Below are 24129 nucleotides of genomic sequence, written 5' to 3' on the forward strand. Positions count from 1 at the left end.
GCCGCAAGGTCCCCAGGTCCCATCAGGCTTCTTTACCATGTGTAGGGGAGATGCCCAGGGGCTCGATGCTTTCTTACAGACATCCATGCGTTCCATGTCGTTGTCGTGATGTGGTGGTAGATCCCGTGCTTGAAGGGGGATCCCGGCGATTGTCGGAGCTCGGGCTTGAAAACGTCAGGAAATTCTTGCAGAAGGACAGCGTAGGGCTGCGTCATTACAGCGGATACGGACATTGTGGCAGGGCGGGGGACCGGCAAGTTCCTGTGTCAATGAGGCGTTTCCCGGCAACGTCGACAAGTAAAAGGCAAAGGCAAAGGCAAATTTTATTCTATCGACCCCTTCCGGAGTATGAGAATTACAAAATTACACAAATATATATTTTACACAAAAACTACAAAAAGAAGAGACCAATAGATTACACCTATATTTATGTACACATATATTTAGCAAGTAAATGATTAAAACATAAAAGGTATTCTGACAAAGGAAAGTACATACACTGAAAAATAATACCAGAATAATGAAAATCCTAGAAAGTATTAAATCTAAAATAAAGACATTATAAGGTTAACAAACTTTGCAAGTCTTTTCAGTTCTCTAGCACTACTTGTATTGAGGAGCAGACTGAATTTAAAAGTGGTAGGTCTTCTACAATAGTAGGGCTTTAGGTATCTCTCTCTTATTTCTCTAATCACAGGACAAACTAAAACATAATGGTATTCATCCCCAATTTCAATGCCGTTGCATAGTGCGCAAGGGTGCTGATTCTCCTGCCTAGAATATCTTTCAGTTGCTACAGGAAGTTTGTGGGTACCACACCTATATTTACTAAGGGCAATTCTTTCTGCTATATCTAAATTTATAATATACTTTTCTTGGCCAAATTCTGTCTTAAAAAGTTTATAATTACTACACAATATATTTCTCTCTACTTCTGCATGCCACTGTTGTCTCTCTATATCTTTGAGTTTCATTTCTAGGCTATTTATTATCCACGTGTGATTGAAATTTTCTGGATGCTCCCATATATTTGACATTCCACATGAATTAAGGATAGTTTTAATATTATGGATCCAACTAGACTTATACTCATTCGACTCGTAAAGAATTCTAAGAAAACGATAAAAAACATTTGACAATTTAGACGCCTTTGATTTTACAATTCTCAACCAAAATCCAGTCATCCGTTTGCAAATAGATATTTCAATTTTGAATCTGCCAAGATCCCCATATACCATGCAGTTTGCTGTTCGCTTGTTCACACAGACCTGATTTTTCATGAACTTCTTGTGAAATGTTTCAACATGATCTAGTTTGTGGTAACCCCATATTTCACAACCGTAAGTCAAAATTGGTACAACTAGAGCAACGAATAGATCACAGTTGATATCAATGGGTAATTCAAGTTTTTTACATTTAATTAATATACTAAATAATGCTCTACGTGCTTGAATGACTTGTTTCTTAATTAATAGCTTTATCCATTTTACCATTATAATTGAACGTAGTACCAAGGTAAATATAATCATCTACAATTTCGATGCTCTCCTCACCATATTTAAAATTCGGGACATTTCTAACTTTTCCTCTAGAAAATACAACTACTTTAGTTTTTGAAACATTAATTTGAAGTTTCCAAGTATCACAATATTCTTTTACTTTGTTTAAGGCATTTTGTAATTCCTTTGGGGATTCAGCCATTACAATAGTATCATCAGCATAAAGTAAAACATAAATACGCAAAAACATTTTTATATCATACTACTTAATTTTTCATTTATTTCCCTTGAACACATATCCATCCCATTATACTCCCCGCTAAGAAAAGACTCAAAATCATTTAGGTAGATGGCAAAAAGTAATGGGGAAAGATTCTCACCTTGTCTTACACCTATGTTACATTCGAAAAAGTTAGAAATTTTGTGATTCTGTTTTACACATGATTTTGCATTATTATACATATTATATATGACAGCCATAATATTACCATTAATGCCATGTGAGATTACTTTTCCCCACAAGGACGACCTGTCAGCCAAATCGAATGCTTTTCTGTAATCAACGAACAAACAGTATATTCTCTTTTTTCGATGGAGATAGAAATTAACAAGTGAATGCAATACAAAAATATGATCTAGAGTACTATATCCCTCCCTGAAACCAGCCTGCTCCTCACCAAGTTGACCAGTGCTGTTAATATAATCCGTCAACCTTTTATTGACACAAGCGGTAAAAAGCTTCGCTACACAGCTCAGTAGTGTGATACCCCTATAGTTATTTGGGTCGTCAGGGGATCCTTTTTTCTTAAATATGGGTTTTATTATCCCTATAAACCAATAATATGGAACAACTGAGGAGATCAACACAATGTTGAAAATTTCGCATATAACATTTAGCATATCATGAGGGCAGTTTTTAAGGAACTCATTTACAATATTATCAATACCACATGCTTTTCTACTCTTACATTTTCTTATTTGGATCTGTATCTCATTTACTGTAAAAACTCTATTTAATTCTTCGTTAACTAACTGGTTAATAATTCTTGGGTCGAAATTATCAGGGTGTTCACTCTCATCAGGTTCAACATTACCTCGACTGAGTTTAGCAAAATAATCTCGAAATGTTTTAAATACAATTTTACAAATCAGCTCACTCTTATCAGTATTCTTTAACAAATCCCAATAATCCTTACTACTACCTTTTCTCAGATTTCTAACATTTCTATGAAATTTTTTTCTGAAAGATTTCTTAGCTTTATTAATTATTCTCTTATCTGTTTTAGCTCTAGCTTTCAGTTCGTTTCTAGCTTCATTTGTTTTGATTTTCTTAAGCCTGTTTTTTACTTTCATATATTCAGTTCTTTTACTAGAACAGTCTTTGTCAAACCATTTTTGCAATCAATAGTTTTAGGTTTATTTTGATAAACTTATTTACAAATGCCAATGTGTTTAGCAGGGTCAATATATAATTTTCCTAAATCTTTTACAATATCATCCATAATATTCTGGGTTACATTCAAAGGGTTCAGTGAATCTAATTTCTGGTCTAATAAGTTAATATCTCTAGTACTGAATGCTTCCATATACTAATTTTTTATGTCATTTATCCATTTTGTTTTAAGTTCTTCATATTCAGAATTATTCATATCATGGGCTTCCTTACTATCTAAATCTAAATTTTTCTCCTTCTGTATTTCTGGTGGTCTCATATTACAAGTCTCTTCCAACCGTAATACCGTAGAGAGGGCCGAGTGAGCATCGGACAGACACCTGTCATATTGTTCAACATTAAAATCCGAAATACTACTCATAAGTTTAGGAGAAACAATAAAATAGTCAATACAGCTTTTACCATTAGCTGTGAAACAAGTGAAATCCCCCACGCCACTGTCCCCCCCCCCCCAAACCTCCCGTTAACTACCTTAACGTCAAGCATTTTACACAGTTCAATTAAGTTACGACCATGGTTATTAGTAATAACATCACTGTTATAGCGATCTGTGCTAAGACCAAGAGCTTCTAATTCCCTTTTGGAGCTAAACAGACATTCATCAATAAAATAATTTAAATTGATATTTTGCAAAGGGTCATTCTCTATAAAGTCATTAAGTAAGCCTGTTCTTGAGTTAAAATCACCAGCTAATATAATTGGTAACTCATATTTTACATTCAAGTTCATAAGATCATCAGCAATAACATCAAAGATATTAGATGAACAATAAGGTGATCCCTCGTGTGGAATATACAAAGCACAAATAATATTATCATTCTGTGTTTCCCTACAATGAAATCTTACACATAAGGAATCAGACACTGTGTCTTCGATCAATGTTACATAATTTTCTCTATCTCTTCTAATTAACATACAGATTCCATGTATACCTCCATACGGAAGTGTAATATCATTTTTTTTTCTTAATAAAATGCGAGTACCCAGGAAACAAGTCATCGTCGATATAATGGCATTTAGTTCTTCAAGACAAGCATTAAGGTCTAAAGTAGCCAGCATCTCCACAGCCTGCTGCCTGCTGTGGGAGTTTAATGTGACTGTCTTTGGCCGCCATCTTGGGAAGACCACGTGTACGATGGTACAGAAGGTCCACAAAAAAAAAAAAAAAAATCATGCAGACAAACAAAGTCAAACTTAAATAACACACGACACAGAGAATGTTACAGACAAACGGTCACCGAGAGGGGTACAAAGGACAAGGATAAAGGTAGCCTACCTATAACGGGGAACAGTAAACCAAAGCGTGAAAATAAATTAATGGTTAAGGGGATAAATGAACAGATCAAAATAGCAGCTCCAAAGCTCACAGTACATACGAAAAACGTGCAACAAATACCGATGATCCAAACAAATAAAATAAAACCTGAGTTCTCCTTCAGGGTAGAACTTTTTGGCTAAAACGCTTGGTTACACAGGTACCTTTATTCGTCAAAGGTTACCATAAATTACGTCCTAAAACACTGTACATCTCGTTACCTATCAAAGTCTGGGCTTAACCATTCTACAAATTGGCTAGTGTGTGAGGTTTTGAGGTACGACTTAATTGGGTGATGTTTATGTAGCGAAAACGCTAAAAATGAATTTATAATGTTTAAAATTTCATTATTCCACAAATCAATGGTGTGAGATCCGGTTCGAAGGACCAATGTTATTTATTTAAGTGTGGGAAATAATTCCGGTAAAGGCCTCCCCGTTTTTTATTTCCGGACCCGAGCCTGAAGGATAGAGCGCTAACACTCTCACACTTGACAAACTAGAGAACCGCAACGAAGACGGTTTGCTTTCCCTACACACATTTAAGTCCAAAGATTATTCTATACCGGGACTGTCGGCACCGATATCACCTTGATGTTCAGACGCTACTCCAGGGTGCAGAATAGTAAATCCCAATCAAGTGTGGTTGGACTGAATCAGTTACGTTAACGACAATTTCACAAAACGTTAAGGGGAGCAGTACTGTAAAAGTCAAAACGTCGTAAGGACCATCGGGAGGTAATACCGTAGAACATTGCAATAAAGGATTGACACCGATAGCTTTAGATTGACACAAATATAAACTTACCCTTAAGTCATATCTCACCTCATGTGATAACTCATTTAGTCATTTCAAAATGTAAAGGTCAAGTTAAAAACAGTTAATAATTTTAACCTAAAAATGGCGTTTATTTCCATAAAGTACAACAGGAATTTTCACCTAACTGACACAGGAAAAAACAGCAAAACTACCTAATTGAAATTTGAATAAAGACCGCATGGCATATGAAAAATGAAAAAATGCCAAGAAAATGGTCAAATCAATTAAATCGTAAATCAATAATCAAATGACTAATCAACCAATGAAAGTAAAAATGGTGACTGAAATAATACCGAAAGTTCTACTCACTACTTTGAACACATTCCTCTCGGGCAAAAAATTTCAAACTTGATGGAGGGGAACGTGAACATAACTTATGTTAATGGACACGCCACGAAGGATTAAACCAGACAGTTTGAACATAACTTCCTAGCTAAATGTGCACATCGTCAAATAAAGGCTAGAAAAAAAAGGGGGGACAATTCCTTGGCCAAGGTTGAGCACCATTAATTAGTACTCACGCTCTTGAGGGTTGATTGTAGACATAGTGGAAGCATCTTGTAAACTGTTAAGAACACGGTGCATCTTCAGTTCTGCACGGGAGTGTTTTGTCTTCGTCAGCCTATCTTCTAAATAATGGCTCAAAGTAAGGCATACTGTTGGTTAGTAATTGGTTGACTAACAGGTAGTTGAAGCGACACCTAAGTTTAAGCGGCGTCCAAGTTGAAGGGGCTATACCTACGTCCGCCTTCCATGCTTCCTGGTTTTTAAGTGGGCCGCTGAGTTGGGTCAAGCCGGTCGAGCGGTTCTTCTTCAAATTTCCATGAGTACGTGGTTCGCTAAAGGGTGCTTTTTATAAATACAAGGATCATTCTTGAAACTCCAGGGGGAAAATATTATAAAGAAATCCTACTGTCTGGCTTATAAAAATTAATATATATACAAAAAAATTAAGTGGCGTTTAGTGATGTTCAATAACACAGGAAACAATCCTAACTAAACAGACTTATAAATAGGTACTGAGATGTAAATAGCAATAAGCTAAGATCAATGAGTTACGTAAATTAAAGTTACTTAAATACAAACCAAATGTGGTTAAACATCCAAAGCTTCAAGAGCATTTGGAACAGAACGCAACCAAGCGCTGTTTTTAAAAATTGTCGATGGTCGGTTGCATCGTCAAGCAATGTACTGTGAGCTCAGGAAATGAGACAAAATCATCTATAGAGGAATGAGGTGATGAAAGGTAAAGCATTACAGGGTAATGATGGACATGTTAGCAGCAATGAATATTTAAGGGTATAATAATGAAGGTTACAAAGGAAACAAAAGAAAAACGAGATGCGTAAAACCCAGAAAATAACAAACAAAAAATAAAAAATAGAATAACGGGGGTGACTAAAATAAAGCGTGGATAGAATTTCCACAATATGATAATTTACTTAATTAATTTTTAAGCCCCATAATAACAATTATTAGCAATTTGTATTTTTCCTAGCGATACTTATCACAAATTACTTTTATAGGAGTGTCTGGGATTCCTCCCAGTATCGATCAGAAATTTCTAGATTATCCTCTCCTACCCGACCTCGCCTTGGCGCAGCGATTGTTGTGTCCCCAGGGTCATCCATCGACCCAAGTTCTATAGACCTTGCACCGACCTAACTACCGGATTAAATGTCACCAGTACTGTTCCCCTCCTATACCCAGCCAAACATGTCCCCCTATCCATATACTAATGACCTCCCTTATCAAGAAACCTGATCCTCTCTCCATGACTAAAACTTATGACGTAAGAAAAATTGCTTCCTCGCTGGCAGTGTTTTGCTAATATGAAATTTAAGGACACCCTGAGCTTTATAGGTTGGTCTGATCATGAGGTGTTTGTTTATAATACACTACCTGAAACAAATCTAATGGTACAGCAAGCATGTTGTGTGGTATTCAGCTCGTTTGTAGTACTGTAATTACTAGGGGAAATCGGATAGAAAAGGTCGGATAGAAGGCGGGGTCCATCCCCCAGGTCCACCAGCAGAAGCATAATGATAGGCTTCTAGCTTCTAGTGTGGGGGTTTTCTCGTATAAGGTGAATGCCTAACAGGGTGTAAACTTGAGCATGTAGCCATTACCTTAGAGGCTGCTGGTTTTTACCTAAGATTACCTTAAAACTCTTTGAACATTTCCTTAAAAATTACATTAGATTTCAAATGAAATGAGACACTTATATCATGCTAAAATTTTTATTCCAAGTATGATTTACCTATTTTAATGCATGGGACAAAAACTAAGATTAGTTTATACTTTTAAAGCAATTTTTCAAGTGAATTATGTCTCCCTGCTTAGTATCTCTTATATTGAATAAAAAAAAACAGGAATAAAATTATTTGGATAATAGAAAAATTAGCTTCTAATTACTATTTTCTTTACCATGATTATATGCAAAATTACAAAAGGGGCTTCATAACAAAAGCAATGATTGGAAAATTAAGCAAATTGATAATTATTGGAAAGAGTGATTAGTGAAATAAAAGATTTCTTTATCATTTCAACCTAGTCAAATCATTACTTAGTTGAAGAAAAAAAATCAAAATCATCTAGGCTACTGAAACTTTTTGCAAATCAGCAGGTGTCTTGCTTCCTCATCTATTGCATTTAATTTTACTGATTGTAAGTCTTTTTTTTTTTCTAAATGCCCATCTAATGTCGAGTGATGGCTTTGGATGTCTTGTTTTTCAAGGCCATTTTTATTTAAGATACTCTTAATGTCATTTTTTATCCTCCTTAAATTTTTAAATATCCTCTCTACTGAAAAATTTGAATGAGGTAGAGATAAGCAGTTTTGTTTCACCACTTTCATTTTTCAACAAATGCTTTTCTGTCAGAATTGAGAAATATCTTTCTCAATCTTTATTTTTCCTTTCAATACTAAATTGGGACCATCCAATATTTTCAAGACTTTTATCACATATACCTTCAAGATATAGAAACGTTGCCAAAATATTATCAAGGCTACTTGGCTCCCTTTTCGGAGCATTTTCTTGTTCCATAAACTCTAGTTTGAAACCTGTCTAATTTCTCTTACAAATTCAATCACAAAATTCAGAAAATTTTGTTCTTTATATGCCTTGATGATTTCAATGTCATTATTAATGGGACACTGTGAAAGTGTTTTCTGTTGCATGAATACCTAAATATATTTGTTAAAGTGGGACTCCTATTATTCACATTATAAATATCAAGGTAAAAAAATTACCTTTAGATTAAGCAGAAAAGACATGGCACTAAGAGTTTACAACTACCCAATGACAATGCAGCAGGAACAGAATAGAAGTAGTTACTGGTCCTACTTGTCTGAATGGGGAGAACCCTATCATACCATATCATAATAAAGATTTAAGTAACCTAACTCATTTTCGTATGTAGGTGGTCAGGTTGGAGCTGATCATTTTGTAATGATAAAAATATTAGGAATATGAAATTTTCTTTAAAAATTTCCATTGAATTTGAGACATTGAATCAAGTATTTTCCAATTCCCTTATATCTGAAGATAGTAAAACCAAAATTACCTTAGAATTACCTTAAAAATATCATTACCTTAAAAATTACGTTGACATCATACAAATTACCTCAAACTAAGACAATTACCTCAGAAGTTTATACCCTGATGCCTGACTTAGTTTTTCTTCTCCCCATCCTTGCATCCATTTGGTTATTTGCTTGGTTGTAGACATTTGTCATTTATGGTACATAAGTCTACTTAGTAGTATTAGTCCTTGGAGACCATACAGTACAGTCAATTACAAAAGTCCTGTCGTCTCCTGTGCCCCACTGTAACCCACAATATCTATAGATTCATGAATTTCAAGTGTAGAAAACGTGCACATTTTTGCCAACAGATGGCACACAGTGAAGAGTTTGTTTGTATAAGGGTGGAGGTGGGAGAGTACTTGTAGAGCTATAAGGAGTCTGATGGTGGGGAAGCAGGGACAGTTATGTATAAACATATATTTATTATAACTTCATATGTGCCTAATTATATCATTATAATGATTCTAGATTATAAGCATGCGGTGATTTATATTCGTTGTGTTATTTATTATGACATTCTTGGAAACAACTTTACAAAAATAATCAGTTTGTTAATTAGTTTGGCAATGTACTCTCTCTCTCTCTCTCTCTCTCTCTCTCTCTCTCTCTCTCTCTCTCTCTCTCTCTCTCTCTCTCTCTCTCATAATGACTTACATAATGCAATGATGATGAGCTAAACCTCTGGATTTACCTAATCATGTTATCTGTGATGGTATGCCAATGAACAAGTAATTTGCTAAAATGATGGCATTGCATAAGTGAAACATGCAATCAATGATTAATCAACTCATAAAACTATGGCGGGGTAGCTGGTATAACGTTTGGGAAAGATACAATGGACAGAGAGAAGTAATGTAATGGACAACTCTAAACCTTAGGATACTCAACATCCCAGCACACTGACAAGTAAAGGTGGAATTCCACTGAGGCAACATTTTGGCAACTTATGGCATGCTACATTGTAGCATAGGCCAAGTGTGTTTCAACCAGTTCAACACTCAGCAACATGTAGCATGCTACTGAGTGGCATGCTTCAAGTAGCAACATGTTGGCTATATTACAGGATGCATACGACAGGATTTAACCTGTTGCCAAGTGTTGAACGCCTTCCAATCAGTTACGGGAAGGATTCGATGTTGACAGAAGCAAGATGAATTGATTTCAAGAAAAAATCATACAATTGTAGAAAAATACAGGAAACTTGCTATTCTATCAAAAATACGTTTGACAGAGTACAAGATTGATTGATTTTAAGTTTTCAGGCATCCTGACATTTAAGATCATTGGCCCAATATCATCTAGTCTATATATATATATATATATATATATATATATATATATATATATATATATATATATATATATATATATATATATAAATAAAAGAATATTCAATTAAAACCATAAAAGTTTAATGTCATTTTAAAAGTTAAATAGTTTTCAGAAGACCTGCTTTTGAAATAAATCTAAAAATGCCACTTGCATAGTAGGACACATCATGTCCAAGAATCTTGGCAAGGATGGACCTGCCACCCTCACCTCGAGCCTCAAATAAATATCTATTCCTTAATTTATTATAATTGGGGCATTCGATCAACAAATGCCTCACTGTTAGAGGTACCAAACAGTCGTCACAATATGGTTGGTGTTAGCCTTTCAGCAGAAACTCGTGTGTCAACCGAGTGTGACCAATACGGAGACGACAAAGAGACGTCTCCCATTTTCGGGGCATCATGTCATACCTCCAAGGAGATATGAAATTTGTTACTTCTCTCATTTTATTCCCATCTAGACTATCCAAGTGCTGTTGCCATTTATTACAAAGCAATTTCTTGATGTTAGGTAGGAAGTCATTACAGGGAATGGGATATCTTCTTGGCACCAACTCTGATGCTGCATTCTTCGCCAATGCATCTGCCTTCTCATTCCCACACACACCTACATGTGCTGGAACCCAACAAAATCGAACCATTATACCTCTCCTTCCAATAATAAAAAGCCATTCTAAAAGAATAACAATATCAAACTAGATGTACTACGGGGATTAGCCGTGAAATTTAATGGTGACAAGGCAATAGATAAATAGATACCCAGATATATATATATATATATATATATATATATATATATATATATATATATATATATATATATATATATATATATATTATATATATATACATATATATATATTATATATATATATGTTATATATATACATATATATATATATTAAATATATATACATATATATATATATATATATATATATATATATATATATATATATATATATATATATATATATATATATATATATATAACATATATATCTATATATATATATATATATATGTATATATATATAGACCTGTTATAAAAACTTATAAAAAAAAAGAAGATGAAGATGGAGCACTTTAGTGAGGTCATGAATAGGAGTTATGAAGGGAATAATTTGAATCATACCTGAAACTGATGAAGACCTTGTTCCCATTGATGAATTCAGTGTGTTTGAAGTCGAAGCTATCATTGAAAAAACTCAGGAGATGGAAAACCCACGTATACAATGGAATAACTGTTGAGATGATATTGACCGAAAGTGATGTGACTTCCGAATACTTAATAGATTATTTTGTAAAATTTGCCATAACCAGGCAAAACCTAATGAATGGCAAAAAAGAGGGACTTGACTGATCGCATTAATTACAGAAGTTGTCATGAAAACATATAGTATACTTATTCTAAAGAGATAAGAAAGAAAAATTAATGAAAAGCTGAGATGAACAAGCAAGATTTAGAAAATGCAGAAGTTGTACTACTCAAATTTTAATTTTAAGATACGTACAACAATATGTAGAATTTAGAAATCCACTTTCGATGGCAGTTATGGACTATGAAAAAAGCCTTTGATAGTGTGCACCTGCCAATTTTGTGGAGAGCCCTACGTTATTATGAAGTTCCTCTTAAATACATAAATTAGATTAGGTCTGTTCATGTGCAGAGTATGTGCAAATTTAATGTTAGAGGAGTCCTAACAAATTAATTTCCAATGAGCAGCGGAATACTCCAAGGGAATGTGTTGTCACCTATGCTGATTGTCCTTTTCATGGATTTTGTAATGTGTAGAACAGTTGGGAAGGGTGGAGAAAGATTGGATTAGATTCGTAATAGAAAATTAGCTGACCTAGTGTATATGGCGTTGTCTTTACCAGCAGAACATCACAGGATTTGCAATATTTGATTGCCTGAATGCATGAAGCATCACAGGAGGTTGAGCTAAAGATAAATAGAAGGGTGACAGAGATGATGAGAACGAAATTGGCAATGGAAGATGAAATATTAGTGGAGGGAGAAAGGATTAATAAGGCAAAATCATTTAAATATTTAGGGACTCTGATCCCTAATAAAGGGTCTTTAAGATTGAGGTTAATGAAAGATTGATAAAAGCAAATCAGATAATAGCTAGGTTAAGTAAAATATGGAAATCAAACGCCTGAAATTGCATATAAAAATAAGGTTATACATTAGTATAGTGTGATCGTTGTTACAGTATGGAGATGATTTGTGTTATGACAAAGAAACAATATATAATAGATTTCGTAGATTTGAAAACAAAGCCCTCAGAAGAATATTGGGATTTAAATGGCAAGACAGGATTAGAAATGAAACTATAATAGAAATTACTCGAGTGCCATATGTGGACGAGATCATGGTAAGGGGTAGATGGAGATGGTTTGGGAATGCTCTTCCCACTCTCAAGAGATATCAGTTCACCAAACGTTTAGCTATGCTCCACACAGCACTAAAAGAGTTGGAAGACACAGGCCAACAAGGTTGAGGACTTTGAAGTAAGAAGTAGAAATGATGAATGAAGAAATATTGATGTAAAACGTCAAACCAAACTAAGGACCGGAAGACCACGGGCAACTTCTCCTGATTATGATAGACATTTACTCATCGCAGTAAGGAATGAGCCATTAACATCATTGGATCAGCCTATTCGTGATCTTGAGCTTCCTTGCCAGCGTAACACCTCACGACGGTGAGTCAATAAGGTTGGTATTCGTAACCATATCACGGCCAATGAAGCAAAATTGACACAGCAAACCAAGAATGTCAATTTGGATTTGCTCTACAATATCTACAAGATCACTAATTTTGGAAAAATGTACTCTTTACAAATGAAAAATATTTTACGTCAGGGGAAGCACAATCAAGGGCTTGCTGGAGGAAAGGGAATACCAGCTATGATGAAGCAGATATTCAGGAGAGAGGTATGAGTGGAAGAGTTGGCATTAATTTGTGTGGTTGGATGTGGGTCGAGGATCCAGGGGAATTGGTTAAATTCATCTGGAAGGTTCATAGGCTATGCTTATGTGGAAGTGTTGAAGGATGTCCTCCTGGCCGCAGTGAGAGCTATGGCTATTCCCCGCCCACATCCTGTCATTCAAGGTCCATTCATACCAGCAGAGTAGTGAAAGCTTCATTAGAGCATCACCCAGAAATCAAGGTAATAAACTAGCCACCAAAGTGGTGCAACCTTAACTCCATAGAGAACCTACTGGTTCGTGATTGCAATGTGGGAGAACAACATTATTGCAAAAATCGAACAATTATTTACTGTAAGAGCACACACCTTTTAGATGACAAGATAAGCTACAATACAGAGAAAAAGCTTCAGTTCAGGCTACAATAATCATAGATAACACAATTATACCTTTCAGTTAAACAAATCAAAACTGAAAACTAACACGTCAGGATATACAAATCTTATTACTAATCAAATATATATAAAGAATTCAAATAATACACCCTAAGATATAAATTTCCACAAATATAAATAAAGATTTAACCCTTAAGAGACTGAAACAAATAATAAATAACATACCGAGTACAGTCGGCCCTAATCATTCGCAGGGGTTAGGTAACAGAGACAGTTTCGAAGATCAAGACTCCGTACCTCATATACAGCACCCATCGTTTATCCCTAACTGAAGTCATACATGGTTATGGCTTGTCTAATGCCCAAAAATATATAAACGGGCTGTTGCAAGAAAATCTAACTTGACTGTGATCCCAACAATGTTAGGGTCACCCACTCGGTTGTGGAGGAATCTTGTTTTATTTTTATATTTTGTTTGCCAAATCCAGAGAGAGAGAGAGAGAGAGAGAGAGAGAGAGAGAGAGAGAGAGAGAGAGAGAGAGAGAGAGAGAGAGAGAGACCGTGAGTCAGCGAGCGAGAGGTAGATAGTGTATCGATTGTTTGTTGCGAGAAAGACTGTTGGTATAAATGAGGTTGTTTGTTTGTCTTTAGCTAGGTTAGGACAGTGCTGAATGTCTTGGGGGAATGTGCTTTTTTTGATTGACTGCGACTTGAGGCAGTTGTGTGATTTGAGTGCTGGATTTACTATTATTTTTCTTTACCAGCGTGAAAGTTTATTTTGACAACCGTAATTCCTCCTTGGAGAGACTTACTCCTTTGGAGAGATTTTTTTACGTGGAATTGATTATTGACGACCTGGATAATGATGAGAAAGTTGATACGGCTACTCTGAATAACTTAATAGTTGATTACCCGGACCGAATGAAATTCTGATTTCTGTTGATGATGATGATTATGATGATAATAACCATGACCCCAATAAGGGAATAGTTGTGGCAAATTCCCACCCAGAGGACTGTTGACCACAAAGCTGTGGTAGTGGGCTTCAAAAGACAGTTGGCAGTGTGTGGACGACTGGGTTGGTGTCAATAAAATATATTATATAAACATACAAATTTTGGTGTGTAGTTAATCTTAAGTTTTGTTAAGGGTTTTGTTGGTTATTTGAATGGTGGTATGGTTAATGTCTATTTTGCGTTAAGTGTATCACATTGATAAGTGTGATTTTTTGGGTTGTGTTTAGTTTTAAGAAATATAGTTTTAAGGTTATAGTTTGTTTTCATTTTCCTTCTGTCCAAGAGTCCAGTTGATAACGTAAGGGAAAAGTTTGTATTGAGGAGACTATTGTCAGTTAGAGTGATTCAAGGGTGTGGGGGTTGTTCTTGCAACATCCCGCCACATTGTCCTGAACAGAGCTCAGGAAGGACCTCTCTGGGGGCTCCTGTCCTGGTGACTGACCTTTTAGGCTCAGTCGCAAACTGGGGCTTCGGCCTCAGCCATATAAGAAAGAATCTATTGACCACTCTCTACCCTGGTGGAGGAACTGCTCTTAAGACTGGCCACTGGCCATGTCTAAATGCTGGCACTTCGCTCCTAGCCCTTTCAAACCTCTTCCACTAAAAAAATTCCACTCCTCACTCAGTCCCTTCGACTTACTGAGTCTTGCTACTATTCATCTTTTCTCTCCTACTCATGCAGGTGTCAGTGGGCACAGTGGTTAAATCCAAAACTGCTTTCCTTCCGGCTCCTCTGTGGTGCCTGATTTTTTTGTTGAGCACCTGCTGCTGGTTGCTGCTGGGTTATCCCTGGACAACTCCCTGCTGTTACTGGTCATGTTGAGTGTGAGAAAACTGATTCTTATGTTGAGTCCTCAAAACAAAGTTGCACCTGATTAATATATAAGGCTTGCTATGTGCTGAGCAATTTCCTTAGTAAGACTAACTCTGAGTGCTGAGAATCTTGCAAGGCCCAGCCACACCGGTTGGGTATTCTACTCTTGGGGGCTAAGACCGATGGTCACAGAGCCCCCGTCTGGGCACAAGGCCCGGGCAATCTAGACCAACCGACCAACCAATGAGTGCTTGCTGCCCTCGGATGGGTTAACTCATAGCTTACCAACTTACTGACCATTGACTAAGTGTGGTTGATTAACCCACTTGGTAACCCCCTGTACAGTACTGCACTATATTTTTTTTTACGTATTTTCTATTTATGGTATTATGATCATACTAGTTTTCAGAGGTAACTGTACATTATTAGAACAGCTTCAGTACAAGGTAAGAGAACTCATAACACGAAAGCCATTGCCACACCACACTACGTATAAGTAACATCAGAACACTTGTTCATAACTAACAACACTTTCTGATACTGTCGAGTAAAAAAGTCACTAATAGTTGATGGTTGAAATGCACCCGGAATAAAAAATAAAAGTACGAAAAGGCTCTAATGATGCACTATCATCTTCTTAAAAATAATTTTTTTTTAGAATGCAATAATGGCTGTTAAAACTAGTGGGTCACCTTATTAAAGCGAATGCAAAATTAAATGCAATGTTTTAATCATAGAACAATTAACAGTAATATCAGTTAAATCCACAAAACATACCTGAAAAGTCTAGGCACTAGAATTATTTAAAATAACTATCAAAATACCACACGTTAATCATTTAACTATAATTATAAGGATAAAATCATTACAGCAGTGTGAAAAACATTTTGTGAGGATCAAGATGCGGGGAGGGGCTTGCAAGCATAGTAACCATTCAGGTGCTTCTTCCCTGGGTTGGAAGTGTTACACTGGCAATCCCTGGGGGAAGAGGATATGAAAAGAAGTTTTCCTTTGGTAAACCTCAAAACCTGGGGGTAAATATAACCAATGCGATCTAAAAGTAAGAAATATCAAGATAATCATGAAGAGCCTAATGCCGATTGAATAAATTCCTAAGAACCATAAAGCATAACATTGTCTTGAATGAAGACTAAAGTATATTGTCTACTGACTACTGCAGTCCTTAGATTCTCATTAGGCATAATTCATTTAAACCAGATCTTGCGTCCAGTCTTAGGGCCCCGACTACCTCGGAATAAATCTTTACTATGTAGAGTATCTACAGTATACTATGTCAATTATGTTGAGATTCTGTGAGATGGTGAGGGTGACCTCAATGAAGGCATTGCCCTTACTGTTTCATTATATTATTGTTGTATTTGCCCCTTTTTCCTTATATGTCTTTACTATTTATTCTTAATACTGTATATGTAATCATGTAACTGATAATTGCCAATTACTGCAATATAGTTTATGGATTAAATTAACCAACCCCGCTATTCATTTTGTCGTAAGACTATGAAAACTATTCATAATCCAAGTTATCCCAGCCTTTGAATTTTTTACACAAATTTTCCCTCATCTAAGGTATGTGAAATGCATTTAATTGTTTCCTTTTTTACTGCTTTGGAAATGTATACAAATAGGGTAGGAAATTTAAAATTCTACCTCATGATGAGGTTTGGAATAGACTAACAGGCTGTGGGTAAAACAAATTACCCATCCTGACATTTTGCCACTTTTTGCCACCTGTTTTGATCTATTACTGCAGAATTAAGAAAGCCAAGTGTGTTCTGCTGCCTCACCTGTCAACTATCTAAAAATGTATCCACTTTCTTATTCTTTTACAAATAAATTAATATCTCTCATTTGATAATAAAAATAATTTAGAAATAATGTTCCAAGATTTCAATTGTCTCTGTGACAAATAATTTGACCTATAAATAGTTCACATAGTGTTGTTACAGAACAGTCTACATTTTATTCCAACAAGAAAATTATTTGAACTTTTATATGTTAAATCCTCTTTACACCATTCAATAATTAATTTATTAGAACAGCATATAATGTCTATTACTATTATTATTATTATTATTATTATTATTATTATTATTATTATTGTTGTTGTTACTGTTGTTGAAAAAGTATGATGCTGTGTGCCCAATCAGCACGCCAATAAATTTGGATGTACAAGTACGACCAACTTATGTAACCCAACTCATGTAAGAACTATATCCCAAGGGTTTAGCTGTACAATGCCTGTAAAGTTAAACTTACACTTCATTCAATATACGATATGAAATATCTCCATTAAAAAATATAAAATAAAAAAATCTGCTAATCATACTTACTATTTCTTTGTCCACCAGCTCTAATTTTTTGAAATTAAGGTATCCAACATCTCCAGAGGATTCTACCAACTCTACTTCCTTCCTGAAAGTAAAGGCAATTATAAAAGCTATAAACAGAAAAATGCAAATACACGTCACAGTACATTAATAAGCGACCATACAAAAATAAAACTTCCTCAAACTGCCGTTATAAAGCTAATTCAATTTCACATATACTTTACAAATACATCAGTCACAAGAGCATTTTCAGACCTATATTAACATACTAGTATCATGTCTGATCTTTTTATATGACTTTCAATGGCAACATATACAGTACATCCAATAAGCAATAATGTCCACAGAATTTTAATTTTGTTATCTCAACAGATACACTAACAACTATAAAAGTCATGTATAATATGCCGCAAACGTTGTGTGATCCAATTTCAGTGACTTCTGACTGGTAACTAACCTTCTTAAAAATTCTAATGATGCGAAGTTGCAACGACAAAATATTTTACAACTTTTCTCAATAAAAGATACAGTTCACTAAACATGGCTTAAAAATATTTATTTTATATTTTCATCAAAATATCAGCTAAATCAATATAGAAAAAAAAACAGTAATATTAATTATGGTAGATATGAAAAGACGTAAATACTTCATGATTTTGAAATTTTAGTCATCAAAGTAATGTGTTTAATTTAATGAACGTCTTAGAGATGTAATTCTGGGCTTAGTCTAACCATAAGACAACTGCCAGGTGTCACCAACGTCCAGTTATCTGTGAAACATGATTGGAGCTAAGGTAAAACGAGGTATAGGCCTACCAGATATTTGCAGGCCCGCCTCTTTATGCAAAGTAAGTGACGTCTAAAAGATTTTCTACATAAATTTAAGTGTAACTCCCGCACATTTTTTACTAACTTTGCGGAGAAATGTGCTATAGAAAACCATTACTGGTACCTCAAAGTAAACAGATCATTCTTGATTTAAAAGGTTTACATTTACTATACATTTAACATTGACTCTTTTCAGCATTTCAACTCCTCTGTATGAGACCCCTGTTTATAAGCATCAGCGAGTTATATATTTTTATTCTAATATATTTTGCAATAGCTTATAACTTTGGTTTAAGAATCGGAACTATGAGGTACTGGCAGATTTCAAGAGCCACTTGGTGGTGTGTGCAGAAAGGGAGATGCTCAGCGGCTCAGTTCTACTTTGTAACGGGTCGCTTTCTTCATTTCTTCCCATATCACAGCTGTCGCGAATGTTATATCTCCCTGATCCTTGGAGAATCGATCAAAGCGAATGTATCTAACAAGAATAAAACACCACCAGACGTCTGCATTTTACTCTTGTCTTTTATTTCTGGAGATAAAAACATTAAACTCGATTACCAAATGTTCTAATTTATATAAATGCTTACCATGGAAACATAAAACAGAATTTTAAAAACATTTGACATTGCTATAAAAATGTATGAATACTTACGTTGTTGAAGCAATATACAAACTGACAGAAGATTTAACTTAACTCTGATCATATAACATCATTTTATCGTCATAACATTTCTCACAAGACGAGAATTCCACCATGCATGCATTTAGATACAATGGGGAAGTTTTGGAGATGATCCCCATGAAGGTCCTTTTAACTTGTAGCACAAGTATTATAATGCCATGTGAAACTCTGGCACTGGCTCCTTCTTGGTAAAATTAATGTTGTCAAAATGAAGACTGAAACAACAAAGCTGAAAACAATATTAAGATGTTGATCTCTCGCATCACTAAATTACAACAACAACGTTTTGTCGGCTGATGTATAAAACCTATCTTTTAGAGTATTCATTAGTTGAAATGTGCCAAAATATGTGAAAAACCTAGAAGGAGGGATATATTTAACAGTGACGATCAAAAAAAAAAAATTATGCTGAATAGTTTTATAATTATAAATATCTACGCCAATGCTATGCGTCTAAGATATATAAACACGTGTAAATGCTTTTGCTTCATGTTGCAATGAAAAATTTTCACTTACCATTCCACCAAGTCTTTTTTCTTCCCTACTTGAAGGTACACTAAGGCATGCAATTCTATCTTGTTTCTCTTCCTCTCGTTTATTTATTCTTTTTTCTCCAATTTATATGTGAAAGATCAATTTAATGCTGTTGCTGTTCTTAAGGTATTATTTTGATTGTACATTACTTCTCTTGTAGTTTATTTATTTCCTGGTTTCCTTTCCTCACTGGGCTATTTTTCTTTGTTGGAGCCCTTGGGCACACAGCATTATACTTTTTCAACAACAGTAACAAAATCCACAATAATAATAATAATAATAATAATAATAATAATAATAATAATAATAACTAGCGGAACCCGTGTAAATTACACGAAATGATATTTTCAATACTACTTATCTTGGTCCTAACCTATACATGTTTGAATAAAATGTGATAAGATTTGACTTGTGTATTTATTTTAAAAAATTAGCAATACGTGAAACAATTTACAAAACTTCTTTATATACAATATTTCTAGTAAATGTAGTTCCTCTTCTCTGGCCATGAGTAGAATTATTCTGAGGTAAAATTTTCACTCTTACACTGTTCATAGACCGTGCTCTTTGAGAAAGCTACATAAAGTTGTCCATGATTAAAGCAAGGTTGTGGTAGGTAGATCCTAACCATATCGAAAGTCTGTCCTTGAGCTTTATTAATGGTCCTTGAATATGATAGGCAGACGGGAAACTGAGTAATGTCTAGGAAGATTTGAAGCAAAGGGTGATCAGAATTATGAGAAATCTTTTACAATAAGAATGGATTAGTCGTTAAACGAAAAGGCCCGAGATTAATTTTATAATCTAGGTTATGGAAATTGAGAGAACTCAATTTTTTGTGTAATATTTATAAAAAGAGTCAGGTGCTAAAGAAAAAATTGGGAAAACTATATAAGATGTGCTTTGGTTATGTAATCAAAGTCTAATGTGAATTACCGTTTTCATTAAAGCGTGACACACGAGTATACAGTGAAATTATTTCCGTTTTCTTTAAAGCGTGACACACAAAATAAATAACACACATGCTATCGTATTAATATATAGATAATAATAATAATAATAATAATAATAATAATAATAAAAATAATAATAATAAACAGATTTTGACATAGGAAAAAACTATTTTGGGGTGAGATAGCCATGTCGTCCTGATGGAAGTTCCTTTAGGCAGCTTCCTACTGTATAATGTTTCTGTAAGTGACACTACAAGAGAAATACCGTCAGGTATCACAGGGTTCTAACCCCCGGAAAGACTATCCTAAGATATCGTGTAAAATCAGGGACGTATCCGTAGATAATCATAGATATCAGCAACCAAAACAGACTTAACCTAGTCTAGGAATCTAAGGAGGAGGATAGCTGAGGAGCCGTTACATATCCTCTCCCTTCATAGTACTACTCGTCCCTGATAAACTCATTCTACACAGCAGCGCAACTACCGTGAGAAGAGGCATCCGACGAGACATCTGGGAGGGACAACGTAACGGGTGGGCCATCAGGACGACATGGTTATCACACCCAAAAATAGATTTTTCCTACGTGAAAATCCATTTTTTGGGCTCGAGCCATGTTATCCTTATGGAAGTGTACCAGAGAATTACCTATGCCTCGGTAGAAAGCCTCAAAGGGAGAGGACCCAATACCGAAATGCACTTACAGGATTAATCTGTCAATGCGTATGTATCACTATATAGCCCAGAACCGTTCGGAGGCAGAATTGACAAGCATGATGGTCTGACAAGGAGACAATAAAGACCCAAGGGACCGCCCCCCACAATTGGAAAAACACCTGATGCTAGTGTCGGGGGCTCTAAGGAAGCCGAAACTTAAGGGGGCATCAAACGTGAGGCGTATGTAACCAAAACTCGCCTTGAGATTAAATCCAATTATGTTCAGAAAGGATAATAATGAGAGTGCACACTAAAGATAAAGCCACTACAGTAATGATAATTATAATAGTAGGGCGTAAAAGTAAAAGACATGGAACAATTCACAGCCTTTTACTCACAATAATCAGTGCCAAGGTTAGCAAGTAACCATCATTAACCTCACATGGAAAATTTTGTACAAAATAAATGCATCCCATCCCAACTCATACACAAGGTAGCATAAGGGGGCAATTACATGACATAAGGAACCATAGGGGGAAAATACATGACTAAAAGTAACAAAATAAATGCAACCCTTCCCAACCCATACATAAGGTAGCATAAGGGGGCAAATACATGACATAAGGAACCATAGGGGGCAATTACATGACATAAGGAACCTTAGGGGGCAAATACATGACTAAAAGTAACCATAGGAAACTTATGACAAGGAAAAGCTGATCAAGAGACACATGATTAGGTCTGTACCAAACAAGGGGTTAATCACCCAAACCAAATGAGATATTGTTTAACGATATTTAGACAGGCTGTAGCACTGAAGGAACACACAAAGCATCGTAAAGACACCTGGGAACCTGAAAAGGAAATGATGAAGTGCATTTTTCCTTTTTTCCTTGAAGCAAAACTTCTGTTTACTCATTGCTAATAACGAGCTGAAGGAGTGCCCTAGGACGCATTGTGGGCTACGTTGTTGCTGCGGGGTTGATAACACCCCCTAAACCACCACAAAAAGAAGTGTCTCCTCCAATTGCTTCATTTAATGCCTAAAGAAAACCCAAGTGGACTTCCGACCAGTATGTCTGCAGTCCCTCAATGGACATATACTGGAAAAAGTTCAAGAAGGAAGCCACATCTTTAGGGCCGAGACCCGATGTCTTACGAGCCGGGTCCGCTCTTCATATTAAGTAAGTAATCTTATTTTGTAACTGGTTTAGAGACAAATCAGACTTCACTGTATCATTTTGAAACAAAAGACTACCCTTAAACTGCACTGTTCTTAGCAAATACACTTTTGGACAGTGCATTAGACAAAGGAAAGGATCACCTTGAAGGGGAACTATTTTCCATAGACCCCAAGGTGAAAAAGGGAAGTTCATTTTCAGTAAGAAAAGTGGGATCAGGGTATAAATTAACTTTGCCTTTATCCACAGATTCAATGTATTTCTCATCTCTAGAAATCATTACAATGTCACTAACCCGAGTACCGGAAGCCATCACAATTGAAAAGATAACTTTCTGAGTGGGATCATGAATAGAAGCCTTTTGATTGCCTATGTCCGAAGCAAATTGCAAAACTTTGTCCAAAGACCAAGAAATAGGCTTCAGTGGAGCCAAGAGCCGTAGCCTTGCACAAACCTTCAGAACTTTGTTGAAGAGATCCGAGTAAAATTCGACATCAAAGGCGTATAATATAGATCTAGTGAGGGCCGAAGTGTACAACGAAATTATGGAGGAGGCTAGATTTTAAACATGCAAAGTAAGCTTGAAACTTAAATATAAACCCATAGTAATCAACCCTGGATTTATGTCTTTGACATATTTGACCCATATGGTCCATGGCGTTTCATACTGAGTCGTGGTGTTAGACGACTCATAGTTTCCACAAATACCCACTTATCACGTTGAATTTTAAATTTCCTTCCCAGAAATAGGGTGAAATCAAACAGGAGATGAGGATTGTATGATCTCCATGATGAAGCATATAAACAATCCCCTGCTGTCCATCCTGAGACAGAATCGAGTTGGTCACGGCACAAGTTGGAATTCAAATCCATGACCATGGGAAACCAGTTGCTCATTGGCTACCAAAAAGCCACCAAAGTCGCCAGTCCAAAACCTTCACGAGGAGGTTAAAAAGTGGAAACAGGCAAATCGTCGTCCAACGACTCCCATCCAGGGACACTGATGAACTTCAATGTTCATGCCCACTGCTACTTGAACCACTTTCGGTGCTACCTACCAAGGAAATATCATGCTGAAGCTCATTGCAAACAGATCCACTTGAAGGCCAGAGATTATTACGTGGTTCAATTGAGGAGACCTCGATTCTTGTTTGTTAAATTAATAAACTATAACTCTGTTAACGAGGTTTAAGTGGATATGAATGTTCTCGTTCAAGTATAAGTTCATGAGGGACAAGAAGACTGCCATGGACTCCAGAATATTGATGTGGTATTGTTAAAATTTCTGAGACCAACAGCTTTGCACATTCTTGGGTGGGTTATGACCTATCCAACTTCCCAACGAGTCGTCCGAACAAAGCGTCCCCACTGGAGGAGGAAAGCACAACAGCAACGTCTGTGAAAGACTTATGGCAGTGGACCACGGTCTAAGCTGCTTCCGCAGTAAAACCGAGGTCTTCTTCTGATGGTCAGGAAGAGCGTTGGAGGCTCTCCTTCCCTAAACTCTGTTTGCATCTTTGAGTCGTACATTGAGGACAAATTTCGTGAATTGTAAAGATCCTCGAACCTCCTCTGAGCCTTGCCTGGTGATCATCCCCGACTAGATCAGGGACTTGACTGACGTCTCTATTTCCTCTCCGTTAGAGGGAGGAATAGAACGGGAGTGAGACTTACAGTCACAACAAATCCCCAACCGTGGGTAGTCCTGAGCTGGAGTCAGTTTTGATTTCTTAAGGTTGATATGAAGTCCAAGGGACTAGAGGAACCAAAAATCA

At 35.8% G+C, this 24129-nt stretch overlaps 1 protein-coding gene across 3 annotated transcripts in view; it reads right to left on the reverse strand.

Annotated features, from left to right (window-relative positions):
- Positions 1-24129, reverse strand: part of LOC137643945 (uncharacterized) — a 648304-nt gene that overhangs the window by 179628 nt on the left and 444547 nt on the right. For all 3 annotated transcript variants that reach the window (XM_068376721.1, XM_068376722.1, XM_068376720.1), the window contains exon 7: positions 17520-17601. In XM_068376721.1, coding sequence (XP_068232822.1) covers positions 17520-17601 — 82 coding nt within the window. The remainder of the gene's footprint in view (positions 1-17519; positions 17602-24129) is intronic.

This window comes from Palaemon carinicauda, chromosome 7 (genome assembly GCF_036898095.1).
Source record: "Palaemon carinicauda isolate YSFRI2023 chromosome 7, ASM3689809v2, whole genome shotgun sequence".
NCBI lineage: Eukaryota > Metazoa > Arthropoda > Malacostraca > Decapoda > Palaemonidae > Palaemon > Palaemon carinicauda.